At 37.9% G+C, this 23,933-nt stretch overlaps 2 protein-coding genes across 5 annotated transcripts in view; both read left to right on the forward strand.

Annotated features, from left to right (window-relative positions):
• brwd3 (bromodomain and WD repeat domain containing 3) overlaps window positions 1–12,567 on the forward strand; it is a 36,934-nt gene extending 24,367 nt beyond the window's left edge. For 2 of the 3 annotated variants that reach the window (XM_051678050.1, XM_051678067.1), the window contains 6 exons: window positions 4,580–4,723; window positions 8,426–8,599; window positions 9,484–9,632; window positions 9,920–9,996; window positions 10,071–10,205; window positions 10,294–12,567. In XM_051678050.1, coding sequence (XP_051534010.1) covers window positions 4,580–4,723; window positions 8,426–8,599; window positions 9,484–9,632; window positions 9,920–9,996; window positions 10,071–10,205; window positions 10,294–11,000 — 1,386 coding nt within the window. In that variant the 3' untranslated portion in view covers window positions 11,001–12,567. The remainder of the gene's footprint in view (window positions 1–4,579; window positions 4,724–8,425; window positions 8,600–9,483; window positions 9,633–9,919; window positions 9,997–10,070; window positions 10,206–10,293) is intronic. The other variant, XM_051678058.1, reaches the window with a different exon arrangement.
• A 256-nt stretch (window positions 12,568–12,823) lies between these two features.
• Window positions 12,824–20,648, forward strand: chmp1b (charged multivesicular body protein 1B). 2 transcript variants are annotated; one of them, XM_051678233.1, is made up of 8 exons: window positions 12,824–13,009; window positions 13,544–13,641; window positions 13,878–14,024; window positions 16,786–16,854; window positions 17,013–17,164; window positions 17,375–17,447; window positions 18,457–18,515; window positions 18,548–20,648. In XM_051678233.1, exons 1-7 carry the CDS (start codon window positions 12,994–12,996, stop codon window positions 18,499–18,501), a joined length of 600 nt encoding a protein of 199 aa, XP_051534193.1. In that variant the 5' UTR covers window positions 12,824–12,993; the 3' UTR covers window positions 18,502–18,515; window positions 18,548–20,648. The 2 variants fall into 2 exon arrangements, with proteins under 2 accessions (XP_051534193.1, XP_051534184.1); XM_051678224.1 differs by having other exon boundaries at window positions 18,457–20,648.
• Window positions 20,649–23,933: the final 3,285 nt, after the last annotated feature.

The raw sequence follows: 23,933 nt of genomic DNA on the forward strand, positions 1-23,933 counted from the left end.
TTTCATCCACGTATTTTTAATTAATTTTTTTGTGCATTTTGGGATATCGCATAAAACATTGCTCTTAAGCGATACTTAAAAACCCCAAGATGCGAATATCTCCAAAATGTGCATAAAAAATGTATATGCTCACTTGAGATGGATACATTTTGTTTTATTCGATAAGAAAAAAATGTCCATAAACTATGATGAAAAAACATTTACAGAATAAACTCCTATTGAATTTTTTAGGAATACAAGATGTGCATCAAAAAAGTAATGTGACTGAATAATTCATTCATAACTGGACCAACCAGCGAACCAGTCATAGCATCTGAAATGTTGCTCTGGTCATCCTGAAATAACGGTGTCTAGAAAATCCAAAGCCTGCAAAGAGTTTGTAGAGCAAATAAGTCGAATACAAACTTGAATTAACTGTTCCGAAGAGCAGGTTTATTGACACTTTTGAAAAATATATTATAGATCTGCACAGCAAAGGACATAAGGATGCAGGAACGCGCACACACACAGTGCTCCCAGAACTGTGTGACGTGCTGCCGCTCCCACACACGAGACAAGTTCTTCTAGAGTGTTTTGTCTGCATGCTCTAAACCAAGAGTATTTTATTAGTAAAAGAGCTACACAATAGATATGTCTGAAAATGTCTGGATCTTACCTCAGTTTCAGTGAACTTGTTTACATTCAGCTTGATTTGTTCACCACTGTTGTTAGTTAGAGCTACTTTGTAATATAGATACACTATATTCCCAAAAGTATTCGCTCACCCATCCAAATAATTGAATTCAGGTGTTCCAATCACTTCCATGGCCACAGGTGTATAAAATGAAGCACCTAGGCATGCAGACTGCTTCTACAAACATTTGTGAAAGAATGGGCCGCTCTCAGGAGCTCAGTGAATTCCAGCGTGGTACTGTGATAGGATGCCACCTGTGCAACAAGTCCAGTCATGAAATTTCCTTGCTACTAAATATTCCACAGTCAACTGTCAGTGGTTTTATAACAAAGTGGAAGCGATTGGGAATGACAGCAACTCAGCCACGATGTGGTAGGCCACGTAAAATGACAGAGCGGGGTCAGCGGATGCTGAGGTACATAGTGTGCAGAGGTCGCCAACTTTCTGCAGAGTCAATCGCTACAGACCTCCAAAGTTCATGTGGCCTTCAGATTAGCTCAAGAACAGTGCGTAGAGAGCTTCATGGAATGGGTTTCCATGGCCGAGCAGCTGCATCCAAGCCATACATCACCAAGTGCAATGCAAAGCGTCGGATGCAGTGGTGTAAAGCACGCCGCCACTGGACTCTCCACGCCAGTGGAGACATGTTCTCTGGAGTGACGAATCACGCTTCTCCATCTGGCAATCTGATGGACGAGTCTGGGTTTGGCGGTTGCCAGGAGAACGGTACTTGTCTGACTGCATTGTGCCAACTGTGAAGTTTGGTGGAGGGGGGATTATGGTGTGGGGTTGTTTTTCAGGAGCTGGGCTTGGCCCCTTAGTTCCAGTGAAAGGAACTCTGAATGCTTCAGCATACCAAGAGATTTTGGACGATTCCATGCTCCCAACTTTGTGGGAACAGTTTGGGGATGGCCCCTTCCTTTTCCAACATGACTGCGCACCAGTGCACAAAGCAAGGTCCATAAAGACATGGATGAGCGAGTTTGGTGTGGAAGAAATTGACTGGCCTGCACAGAGTCCTGACCTCAACCCGATAGAGCACCTTTGGGATGAATTAGAGCGAAGACTGCGAGCCAGGCCTTCTCGTCCAACATCAGTGTCTGACCTCACAAATGCGCTTCTGGAAGAATGGTCAAAAATTCCCATAAATGCACTCCTAAACCTTGTGGAAAGCCTTCCCAGAAGAGTTGAAGCTGTTATAGCTGCAAAGGGTGGGCCGACGTCATATTAAACCCTATGGATTAAGAATGGGATGTCACTTAAGTTCATATGCGTCTAAAGGCAGATGAGCGAATACTTTTGGCAATATAGTGTATATTCGCTCAGGCTTTCAAGAAGCAGGAAAATTCCAGACTCTGTATAAACAGACAATTACATGCGTAGGAAGTTTGCATTGTAAGGCTTTACTGGCAGTATTTAGATATATAAGTGGTGGTTGAATGACTAATGTTTACTCTTTGAAATGAGATGTTTTTCTATTAACTCAATTGGCACACTGGAATGTTTGGGCATACAAATATGGCGGTGTCCTGAAAATATATGCTACCTATCAGGATGTGCTACCAACGCTGTAATCACATCGTTTTAGGATTGGGGTTAGGGTTTGGGGTAGGGTAAGGGCTTAGTTCAGTCTCACACCATATCACTATCTGATGGGGACAGTTATGCTGGTAGCACATCCTGATAGGTATTATCTGCCTGACAATATGTGCTACCTAGGTTTTTAACACTTTTCATGCTGTTGTAGTACATTCAGCAGCGCAATGGCTTCTATTTTATGATGTCATCAGCAATCCAGTTCTATATTATAGATGAGTGATTCTGTCATTATTTACTCACCCTCAATGCTGATCCAAACTTTCTTTTTTTCATGGAACAGAAAAGGAAATGTCTTCTAAATCTTCACACTGCTCTTTTCCATTTAATTATTGTGAATAGGGATGGACGTTGTACAGCACCACAAAAGCATGATTTGTGTATGATATGTGCACCATTTTCCAAGTCTTTTGAAGCCACGTGATGCATTGTATCAAGTTTGACATCAGTTACATCAAACTGCATTGGTTTTTGTGTGTTTTGTAACCTAACTCAACATGGCAAGTTTGAATATGCAGAAGTCTAAGATATTAAGAGCAATAGCGGAGGGGGAAGATTTTCTGAAATTAAATGTAGTTTAAGTTAGCTTCAGGAGACTTGGAATATAGTACTTAAAACTTCTGGACTACTTTTATGGTGCTTTTGTATTTTGGAGCAACAGCATTCATTCACGTTCTATTGCGGGACTACTCAACTTCGGAAAGGTCAAGGGCAGCAAAGCTGGATCCCTGTACCCTTTAGGGCCGCACTCTTAATTCTTATGATTTTATATATATATATATATATATATATATATAATCATTTTTATTTTATTTTTATTTTAAGAATGTTGGTATGTTAGTTAACGGGAAGTTCACATAAAAATGAAAATTCTCTCATCATTTACTCACCTTCATGCTATCCCAGATGTGTATAACTTTCTTCTGCTGAAGATAAATGATGATTATTTTGAAAAAAATATCTCGGCTCTGTAGATGAGAGACAGATCAATTTTTAAGTCCCTGGCTTTTTTACTATAAATCTCCAACTGCCATTGAAAGTGGAGATTTATCATAAAAAAGGTCTTAAATATTGATCTGTTTCTCACCCACACCTTTCATATCACTACAGAAGATATGGATTTAACCACTGTAGTCTTATGGATTATGATGTGCTTTTTGGAGCTTCAAAGTTCTGGCCACCATTCACTTGCATTGTATGGACCAACAGAGCTGAGATATTCTTCTAAAAATCATAATTTATGTTCTGCAGAAGAAATAAAGTCATATACATCTGGGATGGCATGAGGGTGAGGAAATAATGAAATAATTTTCATTTTTGGGTCAACTATCCCTTTTAGTAATTATTCTTAGCATAAAGGGTGTAACAGTTCGATTTTCTGATATAGATCAGTTCTGTTGTCACTGTGATTTTCAACTAACAAACACCATGAGTGTTCAACATCACATACACCAGAGATGTTGATATATCCAAATTTAGCACTATAAGTCCTTCAGTGACAAGTCAAAGTTTTGTTCACCCCTCTTATTGTTTTGCGCCAAAGTAGATCACTAAAATGCATTTGCGTGAAGGCGTCTAAACGCTGGCACTGCAGGAAAACAGTAATTTTTTTTCCTGTAAATACTGTCGTCATGACAAGTACATATATCTGTTGAACTATTCAAGAGTTTGGATAGATTTACAACGTGTTGAAGTGAGATTGCATGCGCGCATGTTTGATTGACAGACTGCGCGTGAGCGCACGTGTACTGTGTATGAACGTGCGCCCAGACCTACCTCCACTCTCATAACACCAGCCATGCTCCGATAGTAGATTGATTTTATTTGTAACATCCTAATGCAGTTGAATTCCCTCTCTAACCTGATTCAGCAATGTAGAAAACTAGCGTAAATCCTTATGGTTTTTACCATAAATGGTCACCTTACAGTTCATACAGATTGATAGGCTGCTGATAAATATTTTTCTGATGATAACACTGGCCGCAAAAGTTGACTCGAGGGTCGCATGCGGCCCGTGGGACACGTGTTGAGTTGCGCTGTTCTACTGTATCAAAAAGAGTAACATGAACATTTAGCAAACTTCTTTTGTGTTCCATGGAAGAAAGAAAGTCATATAGGTCTGGAATGAAATTAGGGTGAGTCATTTTTGGGTAAACTATTCCTTTAACAGGATCCTGCCATAATTTTGCTGGGACCGAAGCGCCCACATCTCTGTTCAAATCTAAACTAAGACAAAGCAAAGGCATCTACTTATTATTAATGTCTTGCAGTAGCTGGTTTGGTCTCTCTAACCCTTCCTACCATTTTCAGAGGTCCAATCATTTGCCGCAGAAGCGGGGTGTATTGCTGGATATAAATGCATGGCGCGGACAATGCAAGGAGCTTGTAAGGAGAATGTTGGCAAGCCCAGACTCTGAGCCATTCCGACAGCCTGTCGACCTCTTCGTGTACCCGGTAGCTTGCTTTTTTTCTTCTTTCTCTTTCCTATACCTCTTATCCAGGGGTTAGAAACTAAATGTTTTTCATGTTGGTTTGTTCTGAGCAGAAACAGTATTTTACACTCTGGCGTTCAGTGGCCTCTTTTCCAGACGGAAAACGGTTAGAACTAAATAAAAGTATGTTTCTTTTTCAGATGAAAGTGTACTGTGCTGATAAACTTCAAAGTGAATTAAAAATTATTTTAAATCAGTCACAAGAATGAGGATGACTGATGTTTTTTAGATAACACATCTTACCACAGCATAGCCTTCTTGGTATAGAATCTGTCAGCACTGGACAGGATGATTTGAGCAACAGGAAGTGGTGTAAATCTGAAAGTTTACATTATAAAGTTCTTAGGTCTTTGGTTTCATTAAAAAAAAAAAAAATTCAAAACTGATTGATGTTATTAACCAGTCACCAGCATTTAAAAATGACATTTCCACTCTGGAGAAATGAAAGCGATTTGTTCCCGTTTTCTGTTAAGGTGAAGTATGTAATTTATTTATTTATTTTTTTTTTTGTCAAAATACGATCTACTATCCCAGTTTATTGTTCATTATCAACTATAAGTAAGCCATTCGTGGGTTTACCTCACCCAAAAAGTATAAACCCTATCAAAACATTCATATTTATATTTTGAACAACCCACTCTGCCCCACCTATCCCTTTCTTGCTAAACCTGTAGTGTGATCTTGGATTTGGCTACTTGTAGTAAGCGGTTCAGATGGGGGAATATAAACATCCATGGCAGACGTGTACAGAGGAAAATAAATTTAGCTTCGCCAAAATTCAAAGACTTGCTAAAAGATACAAAGACAGGGGGCCTGGGAAGCTCAGCGAGTAAAGACGCTGACTACCACCCCTGGAGTCGAGAGTTTGAATCCAGGGCGTGCTGAGTGATTCCAGCAAGGTCTCCTAAGCAACCAAATTGGCCCGGTTGCTAGGGAGGGTAGAGTTACATGGGATAACCTCCTCGTGGTCGCTATAATGTGGTTCGCTCTTGGTGGGGCGTGTGGTGAGTTGTGCGTGGATGCCGTGGAGAATAGCGTGAAGCCTAGAGTGAAAAATCACAATATCCAATTACATCCTCAACCCATCGTCAATATTCTTGCTTTAGTGATTTTAGTGATTTAAAAATAAATTCATATATTTAAAAAACGAAAAACTTAAACCAAAGACATTTCTAAATTCAAATTGCACTTCAAACGAAACAAAAAAGCAATTAAAATAACAAAGTGGTAATAAAAAAAATCTAATATAACCACCTTTCCATTTACCATCACGCAAATATCCATTTATGGCAACAGGCGGAAAATTACTAATACAAATTAAGATCTAAAAACAATTATAAATGTAATCATGATAATAATCACTGAAATATAAATCATGGTTCAAGGTGAAGATGTTTTTTTAATTATTTTATGATTTAATCACAGATGTATAGGCTATATATAAAGTGACCCTGCAGAGTTGCACTCACAACGAACTGCTCTGTGGAAATAAAACAAACTGATCTCAAAGCACCTCCTGAGCTGAGATGGTCTGAGGTCATTTGCAGCTTTCTCATAGATGATACTATTCTTGCAAAAAAATTTCAGAAGACTGAAACAAAGAAAGAGTGAGAACCCTTTACATATGTGTGTTCCACGAGACTTCACGACTCCGACAAACAGCGCGTCAGACATGCACATAGACGGCTTTTCTGTCATCTGTTCATAAAAATGTATTAAAGTGTGTTTCTTCAAGCACGTGTTTGTGTGTCTAACAGCATTTCTTGTGTCATTCCGAATCCAAGACGTCTTACAGTTACCCACCATGCACATTATATTTGCTACCTGCAATTAAACGTCTTCTGTCAGTTCATGTACTTTGCTGCCTGTGTAATTTGATATGTTGGTAAAGAACATCTGGCTTTCAATGCGTTATTTAGGTTCATTTATCATGGGTCGCAAACTCTTTTAAGGCTATTCTATTCGTTAGGCTGTTGTATTGATATTGGAAGTTCTATTCATAATGTTTCTCCCTTTTACCTGGTATAAAATTTCACACTGGTGTTGTTCCTTGTACCAAGTAAAACCGGTAACACCGTACACTGTGGCAACCCTAATGGCCTATTTGTTCAAAGGGAATCAGAGAGTGCAAAAGGGCTAAATAAGTCTAAGAGGTGTTGGCAAATGTTGTTTGAAAACATACTTTATTTTTGTAATTCCGTTTGGTGCCACAAGTAGCGCAGTAATTACATACTTCACCTTTCAGTTTTGCAAAAAAAAATTATAATAATTTGTTGTTTTAGCTTTCATCTTTGAACTGTTTCTGATCTTTGTCTCTATCCTGCTCTCTCATTCCTGTCCTCTCTCCCTCACTCTTTGTCTGCTTTATGGGGTCTGTCACGTCCTACACTGCCTGGCCAAAAAATAAAAAAACTGCATACTCTAATATTTCGTTGGACCGCTTTTAGCTTTGATTATGGCACGCATTCATCTTGGTGTTGTTTCAACAACCGTATGCAACGTCACAACATTTATTTCCATCCAGAGTTGCATTAATGCCCGAGATCTTGTATTGATGATGGCAATGTCAAGATTCATCGGGCTCAAATTGTGAAAGAGTGGTTCAGGGAGCATGAGGAATCATTTTCACACATGAATTGGCCACCGCAGAGTCCTGACCTTAACCCCATTGAAAGTCTTTGGGATGTTCTGGAGAAGACTTTACAGTAACCTGAACCACTCTTTCACAATTTGAGCCTGATGAATCTTGGCATTGACATCAGGGAAGAAAAAAATCCATTGATGGGATAACTTGGTCATTCAGTACATTCAGGTAGTCAGCTGACTTCATTTATTTTGCCGCATAACGTTGCTTAGCCTAGACCTGAACAATTGAAGCAACCACAGATCATAACATGCATGCTTCATTTGCCTCCCTTTTTACCCTGACGTGCCCATCGCTTTGGAATAGGGTAAATCTGGACTCATCAGACCACATGACCTTTTTCCATTGCTCCACAGGCCAATCTTTATGCTCCCTAGCAAATTGAAGTCGTTTTTTCCGATTAGCCTCACTACAAGTAACAAGTGGCTTTCTTGTGGTCACACAGCTGTTTAGTCCCAATCCTGTAAGATCTTGTCGCATTGTGCATGTGGAAATGCTTTCACTATTAAACATAGCATGTAAGTTCTACTCTTGATTTTTTACAATTTGACTTCCAGCGTTTTAGTGATCTCCGTTCACGATTATTCAAGATTTGTTTCCGACCACATTCCTTCAGTGAAGCTGATGGTTCACCACTATCCTTCCAGATTTTAATAATGCGCTGGATAGTTCTTAACCCAATTCCAGTGATTTCAGCAATCTCCTCAGTTGTTTTCTTTGTTTGATGCAGGCCAATAATTTGCCCCTTCTGAAACACAGTAACCTCTTTTCCACGACCATGGGATAAGTCTTCTGACATGGTTGTCTAAGAAATGAGAAACTACAAACTGCATTAGTTAAGATTAAAAGAATTGTTGCCAGCTGAAACATATTAATCACTGCAATAATGATCCAATCATAGGCTCTTAAGTATCTGCTTATTTAAGTCCAAACGGCGACTTTTTTTTTTCCGTCCAGGCAGTGTATTTGGATCCACATGTTGAAAGATATTAAGATCTAATATCCTTCTCTCCATCTCAGGATTATCGGGACATTATTGACACTCCTATGGATTTGGGGACAGTCTCTGAGACTCTGCTAGGTGGGAACTACGAGAATCCCATGGAGTTTGCCAAAGATGTGCGGCTTATCTTCAGTAATTCCAAAGCTTACACGCCCAACAAAAAGTCTCGAGTAAGACCAGCACCCTCTGCGGTAACCCAGACCAATTACATGTTACTTTTACACAAAATAAGGTGTATTCATTTTCTTAGTGCATGCATATGTATTGAATGTGTTATTAAATACAACCCTGTGGGAATGCACCTTCAGAAAAGTTTCACATTTTCACTCTTCAGAAAATGTAAACATCTAGTTAAATATAAATATTGTTTCAAAGCTGTGGTGTACAAAATTTGCAGTCTTCGATTTGTTTGAAAACGCATCTTTTCTCTACGTTTTGGCCTTCCATACACACTGAGATGGCGTTTTTGACAACGAAAACTGAGTGGATAAATTTGAAAATGCCGTATTCACATTGTAGTGTAGACAGGGGAAACTGAGATATTTGAAAATAGTTACATATTTGTTGTCATGTGATGCAGTCATGTGATCCATTCAACCCAAAACAGTCAAGATGGCAGCCCATGTTGTAGCGGTGTTGTCCCTGCTATTCACCTTGATTGTGTTGTTAAAGATAAATGTTACTTTGAACAATCTTCTCACTGCATTCCTTTAAAGGCGACGGCTTGTTTACTCACATTGCTGTCCGGCGACGGAACACAAGGACAATTGCATTTCAGACCATACATGGAACAGTGATTTTTTTTTTTTTTTTTTTTTTTTTTTTTTTGCATGCGCAGTAAGGGGATTTAAGGGGATTTTCGATACTTCTCAGTGTGGACTAGAAACTTTTAACACTGGAAAATGCTTTAAAAAACAGTGTGGATGGAGAGAACGCCTTTTTCAAATTTCCAGATGAATGTGGACGTAGTCTTCCTCTTACTGAACTATTTTGTTTTGTGTGTTGTTACATAAATAGTGTACAGTTAATCTATAGTTTGACACTGATGTCTGTGTTTGTTGTTGTTGTTGTTTAGATCTACAGTATGACTCTGAGTCTGTCGGCATTCTTTGAGAATCAGATCATTACCATAATCTCAGATTATAAATCTGCTGTCCAGAATCAGCGCAGGAGTCAACAGAGACTGAGTTACAGCAAGAGGTTACAGAGCTCACTTCCCAGCAGGTAACACAAATACACTATCAATTCATAATACAGAGATGATAACAGGGAGTCAAATTATTTTATTTACTGAAAGTAATGAGAGTATTTACTGAGTATCTTTGTAAACAATGCTTGAATGTTAAATGAAACTCAGTATTGCTGGTTGCAAATCTTTGTCTTTATAAAACCATTGTTCTGGATGTTTTTGTTCTTTTATTATAGCTTAGCAATGTAAAGTTTTGCACATGTATACAGATAAAATGCAAACCACAGCAATTTTCTTGTTTTCTTTCCGTGTGTATCTACAGCCCCAAAGGGAAACAAAAATCAACTAAGAAAACCTCCCAGGCACCTTCAAAGGCTCGCTCATGGAAAACCTCTCAAGGTGTGTGTTTCTTTGTGTAAATTTTAGTGCATTTCCTATTATGCTTGTTTTGAGTGTTTATTTCTCTTTGTCAGAGCTTACTTCTGCAGGTGATGACGACGATCAGCATTCCTCTTCATCCTCTTCCTCCTCTACCTCGTCCTCTTCATCAGTTCAACTACGAGCCAACAGAGTTACACGCAGCCGAGCTACACCAAGAAAATCCTCAGGTAAATACTGACGCAAACACATATTGCCAACAGTCTGTTGTTTTACCTTTAAAGTTGACCTGAACATTTTGTCCTCGTGCATCTACAGATGCCAACTGCTTAATGCCAAATGGGGGTCGAAGTTCACGTACAAGAGCAGCATTTACAGAAGAGGAAGGAGTCTCTGAATCTGAAAGTTCCAGTTCATCATCATCCTCTTCATCCTCGTCTTCCTCCACATCATCATCTTCGTCCGAGAGCGAGGACAGCGGGGCTGAGATGGCCAACTTTGCCGATGGTGGCGATCACGACTACAGCAAAGCCCCTCAACTCAAACAGAAGGGCAAAGCAGAAGTCACCTATGTCGACAACACAAAACGGAAGAGGAAAGGAGGTGAACAAACAACAGAACCTATGAAACGAGCACGGACAGTGGAGGTGCAAGCAGAGGAGAGGGAAGAAGAAGAGGAACCTGAGGAGGAAGAGCCTGAGGAGGAGGAGGAAGAGCCTGAGGAAGAAGAAGAAGAGCCTGAGGAGGAAGAAGAGGAGCCTGAGGAAGAGGAGGAGGAAGAAGACGACGAAGAGGTCATTCCGTCAACAACAAAAACTGGAAGTGAAAGGTCAAATCAAAGGACTGCAAAGTCAGGGCGGGTTAATACTCGCAATCAAGGTCGACGAACTGTTCTGTACAACGATGACTCAGAAGAGGAGGGGCCAACGACAGACCCGCTGAACTTGGGAATGTCACGCTCTGGAAGAGTCCGTCGAATGACAGAAAGAGCAAGAGTGAGCCATCTTATGGGCTGGTCACTCTGACTTAAAGCGTTGACGTTTTATGACTCAAACACAGACTCACTACAGCGATACTGCAGGGATTTTGTTTTTAGTACTGTCTTTTTGTGATTTGTTTTGGTTTTGTTTTTTTTGTAATTGTCTCTGTGATTTGACGTTCATGACTCTTCCTGGACTGTGGTGCTTTCTTTTCTCTGTGGTTTCCATGGAAACCTACTACGCCATCAACTAATCAGTCACCTCTGCCTTATTCTGGTCCAGGGCAGTAAAGGGTCAACTCTCCTCCATATCCGCAGTTTATCTCTCTGTCTGTTCAACCTCCCTTCCTCCTGTATAACCAATATATTTCAATTCTCATCTTGGTGCTTTTGCTATTTCTCACTCTCTCTCTCTGTAAATTCTGTCCGTTCACTCTGTGGTGATCAGAAAGATGGTGCTGCTCTCATTTCTCACTTCCTTCATCATTCTAACTTGCTGGCTTATATAGAGAACACTTTTTTTTTTTTTTTTTTTACTATATAATTTATCTGACTTGACTCTACTATTAAATCAGGGTAAATATTTACCTCATTTCAATAACCTAATCATTTTGATCCTAGTTGGAATCATGTGCTTTTGTAACACTTTGGTGCAGGTGTTTGAATTGATCAAAACCTCTGAGATGCATTAAATACTCCCAGATCATGTTCATTATGCCTCATCTACAGACACAAGGAGGATTATGGAAAATGTAGGAGAACACACTTCTCCCTTCTCTTATTCAGATATACAAACACTTCAGACTATTTTTACGAAAAAAAATATTTATATTTTTCCACTGTTGTATAATACACTTTGATTCTTTTACATCGTACAGTAAGTAGAACAGTACTGAAGAAAATGTTTGCACTTTGTATGTCAAGTGTGTGGCAGCTGATTGGTGTGTATGAGGTTAAGAGGTCTGAATCCTGGACCTTGGTTCAGATACCATGTGAATTGACGCTGGCTGCCCTCAAACCATTTGTAGAGTAATATTTATTTCTAATTTGTATTTTTCAGTCACTATCAGCAAAGACTAAAGAGACTGTTATGCTTCCTGAAAATAGATGTCATCTGATCAATGTTAATGTGTTACATGGTGTGTTTTCAGAATGGTGAATACAGAATATTATTGATTGGAGAGATCAGATGTAGAGCCTGGGTTTGGTTTCTGGAGTGTCAGAGGGTGATTTCAATACACTCTCTTAGAAACAAAAGTTTCTACTTTCTTCCCTCCTCTTTACTTTTCTGTCTTCTGCACTTGTGGTATCCTATACCCAAATCCCTCCCTCTCACCTGTCACAAGGCAGAAAAAAGTGTGTTCCAAGCCAATCAGGATACTGCATTAATTTCCTCAACCTCTGTGCCCTTCCCTTCACACAGAAAGGAGTTGACCAGACAGTTATTTTCCATCTTTAAAGGCCCTTTTGTATCAGGGATCTTTTGTCATGCTGTGACCGGCAAAGCTTGGGGCTGTTTAATGACTATGTTAGATTTAATAAGTTTGTGTTCTTATGTTCCCATTTTTTCTACACATTTGGGTTGTGTTTTTAGTAATAAATGAGTAAAACAATCAGTCAATTGTGATAAGACTCCTCTATTCTATGGAAGTGTAAAAAAGCCCATGAATATATGTATATAATATATATATAATTTATAATAATTATATGTATAATATATAAAAAATCTCTTCACAACTAATTATATATATATTTATATATATATATTTATATTATATTATATTTTTTATTTTTTTACGTCCAGTAAAATTTCTGTGTCCTGCTTTCCTAGTGACGTTTTCTGTTCTGAGCGCATGACTCTGACGTCACTTTAGTTGTTTAGAGAATCCGGAAGTAAACGCGGGGAAATTACAACAAACAGACAGAGAGGACAGCTACTGTTTCAAACGCAAGAGCTCGTCAAAGAGACATCTGAATCCTATTTGGACCGTCATTCTCGGTATTCATCTTACAGGAACCAGCGATAGAACCGGGACGCTATGTCGAACATGGAAAGTATCCTTACGAACCGGAGGTCCCCGTCCAGTCTCACTTTACCGCTTGGATTCCTGCCGTAAACACGTTTACTGAGAGTTATTTATAGGCTGAACAAGGCGGTTGTCACATTTTAGTATGTTTTTATAGGTCGGCTCACATTATGGCTTTAATAATATCGCTATATTCCGGTAACCCACTTTCTGGGTGACAACGAATTTTAATGGAAAGCTAAATCAGTCAACTCGATGTACTGTTAATATGTTTTTGTATGTTTATAAAATGATACGTGTATATTTCGCTGAATGGATTATGTAAACATCCTCAGATTCTCATATTTCCCCCACATCACCAGATTTCGACAGGTAGAGCGTAAAAGATTGTGACGTAGGATTTACGTAATGTCCCCACCTGTAAATTGGTGAACTCTGTCCAGCCTGTCGGTCTAGTTTGTTCAGTCTGTAACGATGTGTAATGATATTGTTTTTCATGCCATTTGGGGAATCCTAATCTCTTTTTTACTTATATATATATTTCCTTGACCTTTAACTCCAGAGAATTTGTTTAACCTCAAGTTTGCAGCCAAAGAACTTCAGCGGAGCTCTAAGAAATGCGACAAAGAGGAGAAGGCAGAGAAGGCCAAGGTGAAGAAGGTAAGCAAACAAACAATGCCCTCATATATAAACAGCAATTTTGGAATTCAACATTGAATACAATTCCGTGAATCTATCCATTCCTGGAATGCAACCATTAGCTGTGCAAAAGCATGTAGACACAACAGATTATCACATACTCGCTCATGGAATTCTGAGCTGCTTTACAAATTAAATGTTTGTTTGTTTTTTCCTTCTTGAAGTGTGGTGCATGTGCTTCTGTTTTGGTTATTTAGGCGATCCAGAAAGGCAATACGGAGGTTGCACGGATACATGCAGAAAACGCCATCCGCCAGAAGAACCAATCAGTGAACTTCCTCAGAATGAGTGCTAGAGTGGATGCAGTGGCTGCCCGAGTACAGACAGCAGTCACCATGAACAAGGTACACACAGACACAGACTGAGTTCGGAATGGCATATTACCCATACTATTTTTACTACTACTGCTATATGTGTCTATGGCAGAAATAGTATGAGCAGTATGGTAGTATGCATATGTGAACTCAGCCACAGACTATTTTCCTTTAAACCTCCTATTGCGTTTGGGTCATTTTTGACCTGGGAGAGGTAGATTTTAGTACGGTAACCAAACTTGGGGACTTTGTCAAGAAAGACTATCAAAATACATGTAATGTGTTTTTGTTTTTTTGTTTTGTTTTTTCACATTTTTTAGGGGGAAAAATTATGAGAGGTAACTATTTAAAAAAAATTGTTACATCTTTTGCATTCACAGACCCGGGCATCAATTGTGGCTTTACACATGATATTATGTACATTTTTTGAACATCTATGAATTAGATTTTTATTTGTAAACACTTCACTTACATTTAGCCTCTTTCCCATTCTCTCTCACACACTTTTTTGTCTCTCACTGCAACTTGTTTACAAATATGCAAACACACATACACGTACAGACACACACATTCCTGTACAAAACAGACATGACAGATGTAACAAACATAACAAATAAATGAAGTCAAAGGTACTACTGTCTAATGGGGTGTGACGAGAGCAAAAGTTCATGCACACATTAGTCTAAATAGGGCTTGAAAGAGGAAATTGTCCACATTTTACTCTGCAGCCATCTGATGCCGAACCAGCTTGCAGCATACTCATGCACCAACATTCGGCAGTTCATGCAAGTAAATAGAATCGATTTTCCTTAAAAACATAGTAAAGAAGTATTATTGTTGTATACTTGAGTTGTACATTTGTTTTGTTGAAAAATAATATGTTGGTTTCATAACTATTGAGCAGAAGGGCTGTTCAATTAATTGAAATAAAATCGAAATTGCGATATGACCGTGTTCGATTATTAAATCTCAAAGGGCTACGGATTAATTAAATAAATAAATAGTCTGCTCACTTCAAAGTTTATTTGCACTGCTCTGTCCAGTCTGTATTAAGTTAGAGCATTATTACTGTGTTTTCAGAGCGGTTCTGTGCTCCACAACTCCATCTCATGCTTAGAGTAACAGTAGTGTTCAGAAGTTGCTTTTGTGGCACCAAGCGCTTTATTTACACTAAACCAGCGCATCCTGCGTAAAGCCTTTTTTATTATCATCTGCGGTAGCACCATCTCAGTCTCCGCCAGGCACGGGTATTATAATAATAATAATGCAGAATACAAGATGGGGTATAATTCAAACATCTTTATTAAATGATTGCTGAGCAAACAGCATTTACAGTATCACCTGCAGAGTCCAGAAACATTCCTCAATTCTCCTGTCATTTGTTTACAAGTTTACCTCACAAGAGAACGTGTCTCCCTTATTACACTCCCAGTGGTAACAAGTGAAAGCAGAACTAATATTACCAACATCCAACAAAATGAAAAGGAACGTTCATATAATAAATCTATATAAAATATTTAGATACTATAATATATTGCATTGTTAAATGAAATATAATAAAATAATGAATAAAAATAAATTAAATGGTGACAAACTAACCAAAACTTTCACTTTAAATTTAATTAATCCAATGGATTATCCGTTTGACATTAAGCCTTGTTCTTTAGTACTATCTTATATACAGTAGATAATAGTTTGTATAAGCCTACTTGTTTTTAAGGCCTAGAGTGAAGAGTAAAATGGAATATCTTGTGTTTGTTTAATTATTCAACCAATCAACAGTGTTTTTGACAGCAAAAGCTTGGCAACAACTATGGTATTACCAACAGGGAAATTCAGTTAACAGTGACATTGAGCAGAAAGCTTACATATAACCAGATTAGGCAGAGCTGCTGATTAAAAGTTAAATGATCAGCATTGGACGATTAGATGAAAAGAAAATGGAGATACTTGTTGGATGTTAAATCCTGATTGGAGCATCCCTAATATTTGAGTTGACTGGGTTTCAAAAAGTAATGATGATAAGTAGTGGGCTGAGACAAAAACTGGTACACAGTGGATGGGTACAGTTGAATATGAAGAAGACTTGAATATGTTTTTTCTTTGTTTCACTGTTTATATATATTTATTTGTTTGTGAGTGAATTGAAAAAGGTTCTTTTTAAGAGGACTCAAGTATGAAAACCCCAGTAGCCTTTTGGTAGTTGACCATGTGAAAAAAAGTAACAAAAAATAAAATAAAAATTGTCTTAATTGCAGTTCAAATCGTAATCGAAATATTTTTCAAAATAATCGCAATATGACTTTTTGTCCAAATCGTGCAGCCCTATTGAGCAGTTATGAGTAATAGGAAATTCATTAAAATTACTTGTAATTCTTACATTAGATGTTTATCTAAATATAACATTATTATATTAAATTTCACAGAAATGTTGATAAAAAGATGTCTTAGCATGTATCACTGGTTTTGCTGTAGTTAATGTATATTTTGAAATGTCAAAGAATTTCTACATTTTATTATATATAAAAAAAAAAGGCTTATTGGTTAATAACTTTTATATTTGTCAGTTAACATCTTTTACACGTATGAACAGTAAAGAACCTATTAATGACTTACAATATAGTTTTAGATGAAAACCATCGGGTTATGAATGATTTATAAGCTTGAATTCCACCGGGTCAGAATTGACCCGCAAATGCAAAAGGTGTGAACTCTGAACGCAATAGGAGGGTTAAACCAGACAAACTAAATTATGGATCCAATAGATTTAATATTAACTTTTATTTTGCAGGTCACTAAGTCCATGGCTGGGGTGGTGAAAGGAATGGATGCAACCCTGAAGAGCATGAACCTTGAGAAGGTGAAGGGAGAGAGCAATGCTTCTGTGTCTTGCTTTACATTTAGTATTTAGAGATTAAGTGTTTTCAGTGGTCAGCTTTCTGACACAATCAAAAGTTTGTTGCAGTATGTGATCAGTCCTTATTTGTGATGTCTGTCCTTTGTGTTCTGATTGGTCAGATTTCTGGCCTGATGGATAAGTTTGAGCGACAGTTTGAAACTCTGGATGTACAGACAGCTCAGATGGAGGACACGATGAGCAGCACCACAACACTGACCACACCACAGGGTCAAGTTGATGCTCTCATGATGGAAATGGCGGATGAGGCTGGGTAAGATATTTTTAAAATGTACAATACTGAGATTTTAGATGTTGTTAATGCAGTTGTTGAATATCATATAGTCCCTAAACTATTTAGTATTATATAAAAAAGCTGATTAATTCAGAAAACAATAATTAGAAATATTCAGAGAGAAATGGGAATAATTATAGCCAATTTTAATTGGATATAAATATGTAATGTCTGTACTTGTGTGTTTAGGTTGGACCTCAATATGGAGCTTCCTCAAGGTCAGACGGGATCAGTGGGAACAAGTGTAGCATCTGCAGAACAGGTATTAAAACACACAAACACGCACACTCATACAAACCAGGGTGTCCATTAGCCGGTAATTACGTTTTTTTTATTGTAATTTTTTTCTCCCCAATTTGGAATGCCCAATTCCCAATGTGCTCTAAGTCCTCGTGGTGGCGTAGTGACTCGCCTCAATCCAGGTGGTGGAGGACGAATCTCAGTTGCTTCCGCTTCTGAGACCGTCAATCCGCACATCTTATCATGTGGCTTGTTGAGTGCGTTACTGTGGAGACCTAGAGCGGGTGGAGGCTCGCACTATTCTCCGCGGCATCCACGAACAACTCACCAAGCGCCCCACCGAGAGCGAGAACCACATTATAGCGACCACGAGGAGGTTACCCCATGTGACTCTACCCCCCCCCAGCAACCGGGCCAATTTGTTTGTTTAGGAGACCTGACAGGAGTCACTCAGCACACCCTGGATTTGAACTCGTGACTCCAGGGGTGGTAGTCAGCATCTTTACTCACTGAGCTACCCAGGCCCCCAATTACCAGTTTTTGACCATTAAAATATTCTAATGTCCGACAAATACAAACATTGTCAGACACAATGTCCAGTAAAAATATTAACACAATGCATCAGCAACCCCTTTAATTAATACCAAAAGTGTACTGTGTGATGCCATCCCAATGATAACAGCGCTTCGCTGCCACGGAGGTTTAATCTTTCCAAATTGCAGGTTCGTTTTTTGCTTTGCCCCCTGTTGAATGCTTTTTAAATTTAAATTAGATGCTAATTCTATGACGGCTGTAAAAATAAAATTCATTTTGAATGAAAAAGCAGCTATAATGAACAAAAGTTTATCGTTCATTTGACTTGATTGTATTATTATGCATAGTCCATTGAAGCGCAAAATAAACACCTGTATTTTTTCCAAATTGTCTGGCAAACTGTATTCCCGGACATTGGCCGGCACCAAAATTTCTTAATGGAACTCTTATTCAGACATGTCAAATATCTACTATAACTTTTGTCTTTTTCACTGTAGGATGAGCTCTCTCAAAGACTGGCTAAACTCAGAGACCAGGTGTAAGAAGAAAGGGCTGTTGTGTGTGTGTGTGTGTGTGTGTGTGTGTGTGTGTGTGTGTGTGTGTGTGTGTGTGTGTGTGTGTATTGTATGTGCACCTGTCTGGGTGTGAGAAACTCAATCCTGGAAGAAATGGCCTCATTATTTCTGTAAGTTTAATGCACTCGTGGGAGTGTGTGTGTGTGCGTGCGCGCAGCTTTCCTTATCTACTCGAACATGCTGAAACCAAACTCTAACCACCGGTATGCAGTAACACTGCTGTTATTAGAGTAGTCTTGGGGCGCTGCTGTATGTTTTCAGTCCCTAATAAAAGATATTGAGTAGTGGTCGACCGATATATCGCTGAGGCCAATAAATCGGCCGATATTCTAAATTTTTTAATTATCAGCATAGGCCGATTTGTTTCTTAAGTGAGCTGAGAATCGACTGCTTGCATGTGAAGCGATAGAGACATGTAAACAACCAGTCACGGTTTGTTTTGTTGATATGTGCCATCTTGTTACTACAATAAAAGTACACTATATAATGGAATAGACTGCAACACAGTCTCATTTAAACAGTCCGCATATCAGAGCAGACACCTTTGAGTTCGTAATGTTAAAGTGCTCGCCTGTTTCCTTCTCCCTCTCTCCTAAACAGTTCCCTGTAACTTTTAACTGTCTTGTCTAATGATAAAAAGGCAAATATCAATAAAACTAATATCATATACCATCTGCAAATATCTGCATATCTCGTTTAAACAGATGTAATAAACCAACCTCACACAACTTCAGCAGATCGAGCATCCTGTGGAGCACTCATTTATTTACCTCTAAAGCACATATTCTATCAGCCTCTCTTCACAGTTCCCTTTAACTTTTAATATGTCTAATGATAAAAAGGCAAATATCAATAAAACTAATATCATATAGCCTACCATTTGCAAATATGCACATATCTCGTTTAAACAGATGTAATTCACGAACCTCACAAAAATCCAGCGTTTTCTTCCCGTCGAGCGCTCATCTAATATCTTCCTCTGAAGCGCATATTCTATCAGCCAGAATCAAAACTTCAGGATCAGAATCAAAAGTTCCTCTGATTCACAAATCATGACGGTCAGTCCGTGACAATCCAAGAAGGTGATCCAGGCCATTTAAACTGTGTGGAGATTGCTGCTCGTTCTGGATCCGCATGTGTGTGCAAATTCAAAGTAAAAGCGCTTCACGTATGCTATTAGGAAATGTCTTATTCACTAAGCACCGAAAATACTATTGGTTTGATTCAGTATTTTTTGAGAAAATGCGATTGTTAATGCGCACATGCCATCCATGGTTGCTGGACTACTGTGTACTGTTATTTCCTTCTTTCAACTCTATTAACAATTACTTAATGTGCAAATAAATGACTAAAATTTGATGACTAAACAGAAATCAACTGCTATCTACCATTTTAAATACAATATTATTTTATATTTTTATATTATTAAGTTGGTTTAGTGTGAAATTGAGTAAATATAGTGCTAAAAAAGAGTTTATTCATTTTCTAGCAATTTTATGTTTGTTATTTACTTTAATAAATTGTGTGATAAATTGGCATTGTATCGGCCTATCGGTCACCCTGCTCTCTGGATATCGGCATCGGCCATTAAAAAAAAACAATATCGGTCGATCACTAATATTGAGTGTAATATTTCTTAGTAATTGTACATTTTATGTACTTCCATATTTTAAATACCTGCTTGTTGTTTCTGAAATACATTTGATGCCAATATGGCTACATTTATCTACCCCAGTATTGGAATCAGATGCATATGTTGGTAAAATTGTGATTTCTTTTTCTTCCTGCTACATGTAAGTTTTTGCCTAAATTCTTTAATGATCTGTGGGAAATTGTTACTTAAAATGCATATCATCAAAAGACAGTTTAAATAAAATATTCTCATATTGTCTTGAGGTAGTAAAATTGGACATGACTAGCCAAATCTTCTGTGTCTATAGTTTATACTTTCTGAATAAACAGCACCTCTTATCTTTATTTTCAATGGTTTCTATTTTTTTGTAAAATCATAATAAAATAAAAAAACGGCCTTTGGCAATGTATGGCTCTATCCGCTTGTTCAGATATGAACAATATGTGAACGTGTATATAAATAAACATTTTGCAACTCCTTTCTTCTTTGTTTTTAGACTGTAAATTATTTGAGAGACATTTTGTTACTCTAAAGAGGATTCTCGTGTATTGAGAGGTTGAGATTATTCTTATGACTCTGGTTTTCAGACTTACAATGTAAGTACAATGACTGTGATTGATCCATTGGGCTCAAGAATTAGAACAGTGATAGGTTTTGATTGGTCCATTGGGTTCAGAGTTGGCAGAGCTGAGCAGCTGTTTTTGGTACACTGGGTCTAGAGCAATCCAAGGAGAAATATGCTGCTCAGAAAGTAGAACGAAGCATATTCACATAATTTCCCATTAGAGCCTTACCTGACTGTGTGCATCTGTATAAATGCAGACATTAATTATAGTAGGTAACAGATCAGAGTGCCTTCACTGTTCTGTGACTGGAGAGACATGAGGGGTGGAGGCAACTAGTAAATTGGGAACACTTTGCAATAAGGTTCCATTCGTTAACATAAGTTAATGCAGGTATCATGAACAAACAATTAACAATATATTGTTTACAGCATTTATTCATCTTTGTTAATATTAGTAAAAAAAAAAATACAATTGTTCATGTTATTCATAGTGCATTAACTAATGTTAACATATACAACTTGATTTAAAAAATGTATTACTATGTTGAAATTAATTTTAAGGTTTATTAATGCTGTAAAAGTATTGTTCATGTTAACTAATGTTGTTAACAAATTTAACCTTATTGTAAAGTGTTACCATTGTACAGTTTCTGAAAATTCAAAAAATGCAACTCTTTCTCTGCTAAATGTACACTGGCTGTGATTTTGCCAAGTAAGGTGTATTTCAGGACCAAAATCATTGTAGGTCCAGGAGCAACATTCCTATCAGCCATTCAGATTTTAGTGGCTTCGTTAGAGCTGGGTTTGGGGATTAAAACAATATTCTTATTAACCTTTCATTTCCCTCTGATTTTAGGGGTAGGGTTTCGTTAGGGATAGGGCTTGAACTTTGGGTTTAAGTTATGTTTATTAGACAGGAATGCTGTTCCAGGACCAACAAAAGATCCAATTACACATCCTACACTGGTGTGGTACCATTTGGGGTTCCTCAGCTGCCAGAACAGCAGAACCCTCTAGAAATCCTCCAAGATTAAAAGAAGATTTAAACGTTCACTCATTTTTCCTCATTAAAAATGTTTAACTCCTAAAGACATGAATTGAAACTTTGCAATATATCTACGAAATCATGACCACTCACATTAAAATGAAGACTCCAGTCATACCAGTAACCTTATAAAAGCTGTTTTATTCTACACGGAGAGGGTCTGCACATGGGGCCTGCCATGACCAGCCGAATACTAATTACGTAATCTCAGTAACTGTCCTTTTATTTGACACTTTAACTCACTGATTTAAGTAATCATGGCTGACTGTGAATACTGAGTTTCTACAATGGCATCTGAAACTGAAAACTATTGATTTTAAATTATGCTGCATCCAAGCCACTAGGTGTCACTGTAAGTCCAGGATGACACAAATACAAAGGTTACTGAGTGCACCTTTAAAGTAGCCTTAAAGGAATAGTTAACCCAAAAATGAAAATTCTCTCATAATTTACTCACCCTCATGCCATCCCAGATATGTATGACTTTCTTCAGCAGAACACAAATGAAGATATTTAGAAGAGTATCTCAGCTCTTTTGGTCCATACAGTGCAAGTGAATGGGTGCCAACATTGTGAAGCTCCAAATATCACATAGGTCCGCATAAAAGTCATAAGACTCCAGTGGTTAAATCAGTGTCTTCAGAAGCGATATAATAGGTTTGAATGAGAAACAGATCAATATTTAAGTCCTTTTTCACTATAAATTCTCCTCCCTGTTCAGTCAATTTCCACTTTCACATTCTTTTTGTGTTTTTGGTGATTCACATTCTTCATGCATGCACCCTCTACTGGACAGGGAGAAGAATTTCTAGCAAAAATTGATTTAAATATTGATCTGTTTCTCACCCAAAATGAGATATAACTTTTGAAGATACGGATTTAACCACTGGAGTTATATGGATTACTTTTATGCACACTTTATGTGCTTTTTGAAGTGTCAAAATTTTGGCACCCATTCACATTTCATATGGACCTACAGAGCTGAAAGAAAAAATCTGTTTTCTGCAGAAGAAAGAAAGTCATACACATCTGGGTTGGCATGAGGGTGAGTAATTTTTTTTAGGTGAACTATCACTTTATGGCACTTGAAATACAATATATCTTGCGGTTTCTTGAGTAAATGAATAGGATAAAGGAATAGTTCACCTAAAAATGAAAATTCTTTCATTATTTACTCCAGTGGTTATATCTATATCTTCAGAAGTGATATGATAAGTGTGGGTGAGAAACAGATCAATATTTAAGTCCTTTTTCTCCTCCCTGCCCAGTAGGTGGCAAAATGTTTTAAGATTCCAAATATCTAAAAACAAACGAAGAAGAATGTGAAAGCAAAAGTGGAGATTTATATTAAAAAGGACTTAATATTGATCTGTTTCTCACCCACACATATCATATTGCTTCTGAAGATATTAATTTAACCGCTGGAGTTATATGGATTACTTTTATGGTGCCTTTATGTCCTTTTGGAGCTTTAAAGTTCTGGCCACCATTCACTTGCATTGTATGGACTTACAGAGCTGAGATATTATTCTAAAAAGCTTTGTTTTTGTTCAGCAGAAGAAAGTCTTACACACCTGGGATGGCATTAGAGTGAGTTAATGATGAAAGAATTTTCATTTTTGGGTAAACTATCTCTTTAAAGCATTTATCTTATGATGGGGCTACTCAAGGAATCATTCACAGTCTTTAGAGTTCTTGCAGGAAGACATTATAATGTGTGACGTGATTTCGAACTAAATATGGCCAAATAGAAGGTGTTTTTGAGTTCATAAGTCTCAGAGAACATGAAGGGTGCGCGGTTGATCTCCAGAGTGTTCCACCAGTGTGGCAACTGAGGAACCCAAAATGTTGCCTCAAGTATCTTTTAATTTTTATAGTGTTGGCACAATCATGGCTGCCTAAATTTACCTGGACAACTCTCACTTTATCTCCTCCCATTCTCTCTTTCTCCCTGCCATTACATACTCCGCCTCTCTCTCTCTCTCTCTCTCTCTCTCTCTTCTGCTGGATTAATTTCTACTCTAGAGATGAGAAAGAGATGGTGAGAGTGATATTACACCATTTACACAGACACACAAGTTACTAGATAAGAAACACACTTTGTGTATGTGTTTGTGATGATGTGGTGAATGTTATTGTGTCATATAAAAGATGAA

The sequence above is a fragment of the Myxocyprinus asiaticus genome, chromosome 3 (genome assembly GCF_019703515.2).
Source record: "Myxocyprinus asiaticus isolate MX2 ecotype Aquarium Trade chromosome 3, UBuf_Myxa_2, whole genome shotgun sequence".
NCBI classification, from domain to species: Eukaryota; Metazoa; Chordata; class Actinopteri; order Cypriniformes; family Catostomidae; genus Myxocyprinus; species Myxocyprinus asiaticus.

What these genes read in the sequence shown, in the direction of transcription:
- chmp1b (XM_051678224.1), top strand. An exon ending in CAGCAGTCACCATGAACAAG is followed by an intron (nt 14,025 to 16,785) that starts GTACACACAGAC and finishes TTTATTTTGCAG; the next exon opens with GTCACTAAGTCCATGGCTGG. An exon ending in AGAGCATGAACCTTGAGAAG is followed by an intron (nt 16,855 to 17,012) that starts GTGAAGGGAGAG and finishes CTGATTGGTCAG; the next exon opens with ATTTCTGGCCTGATGGATAA.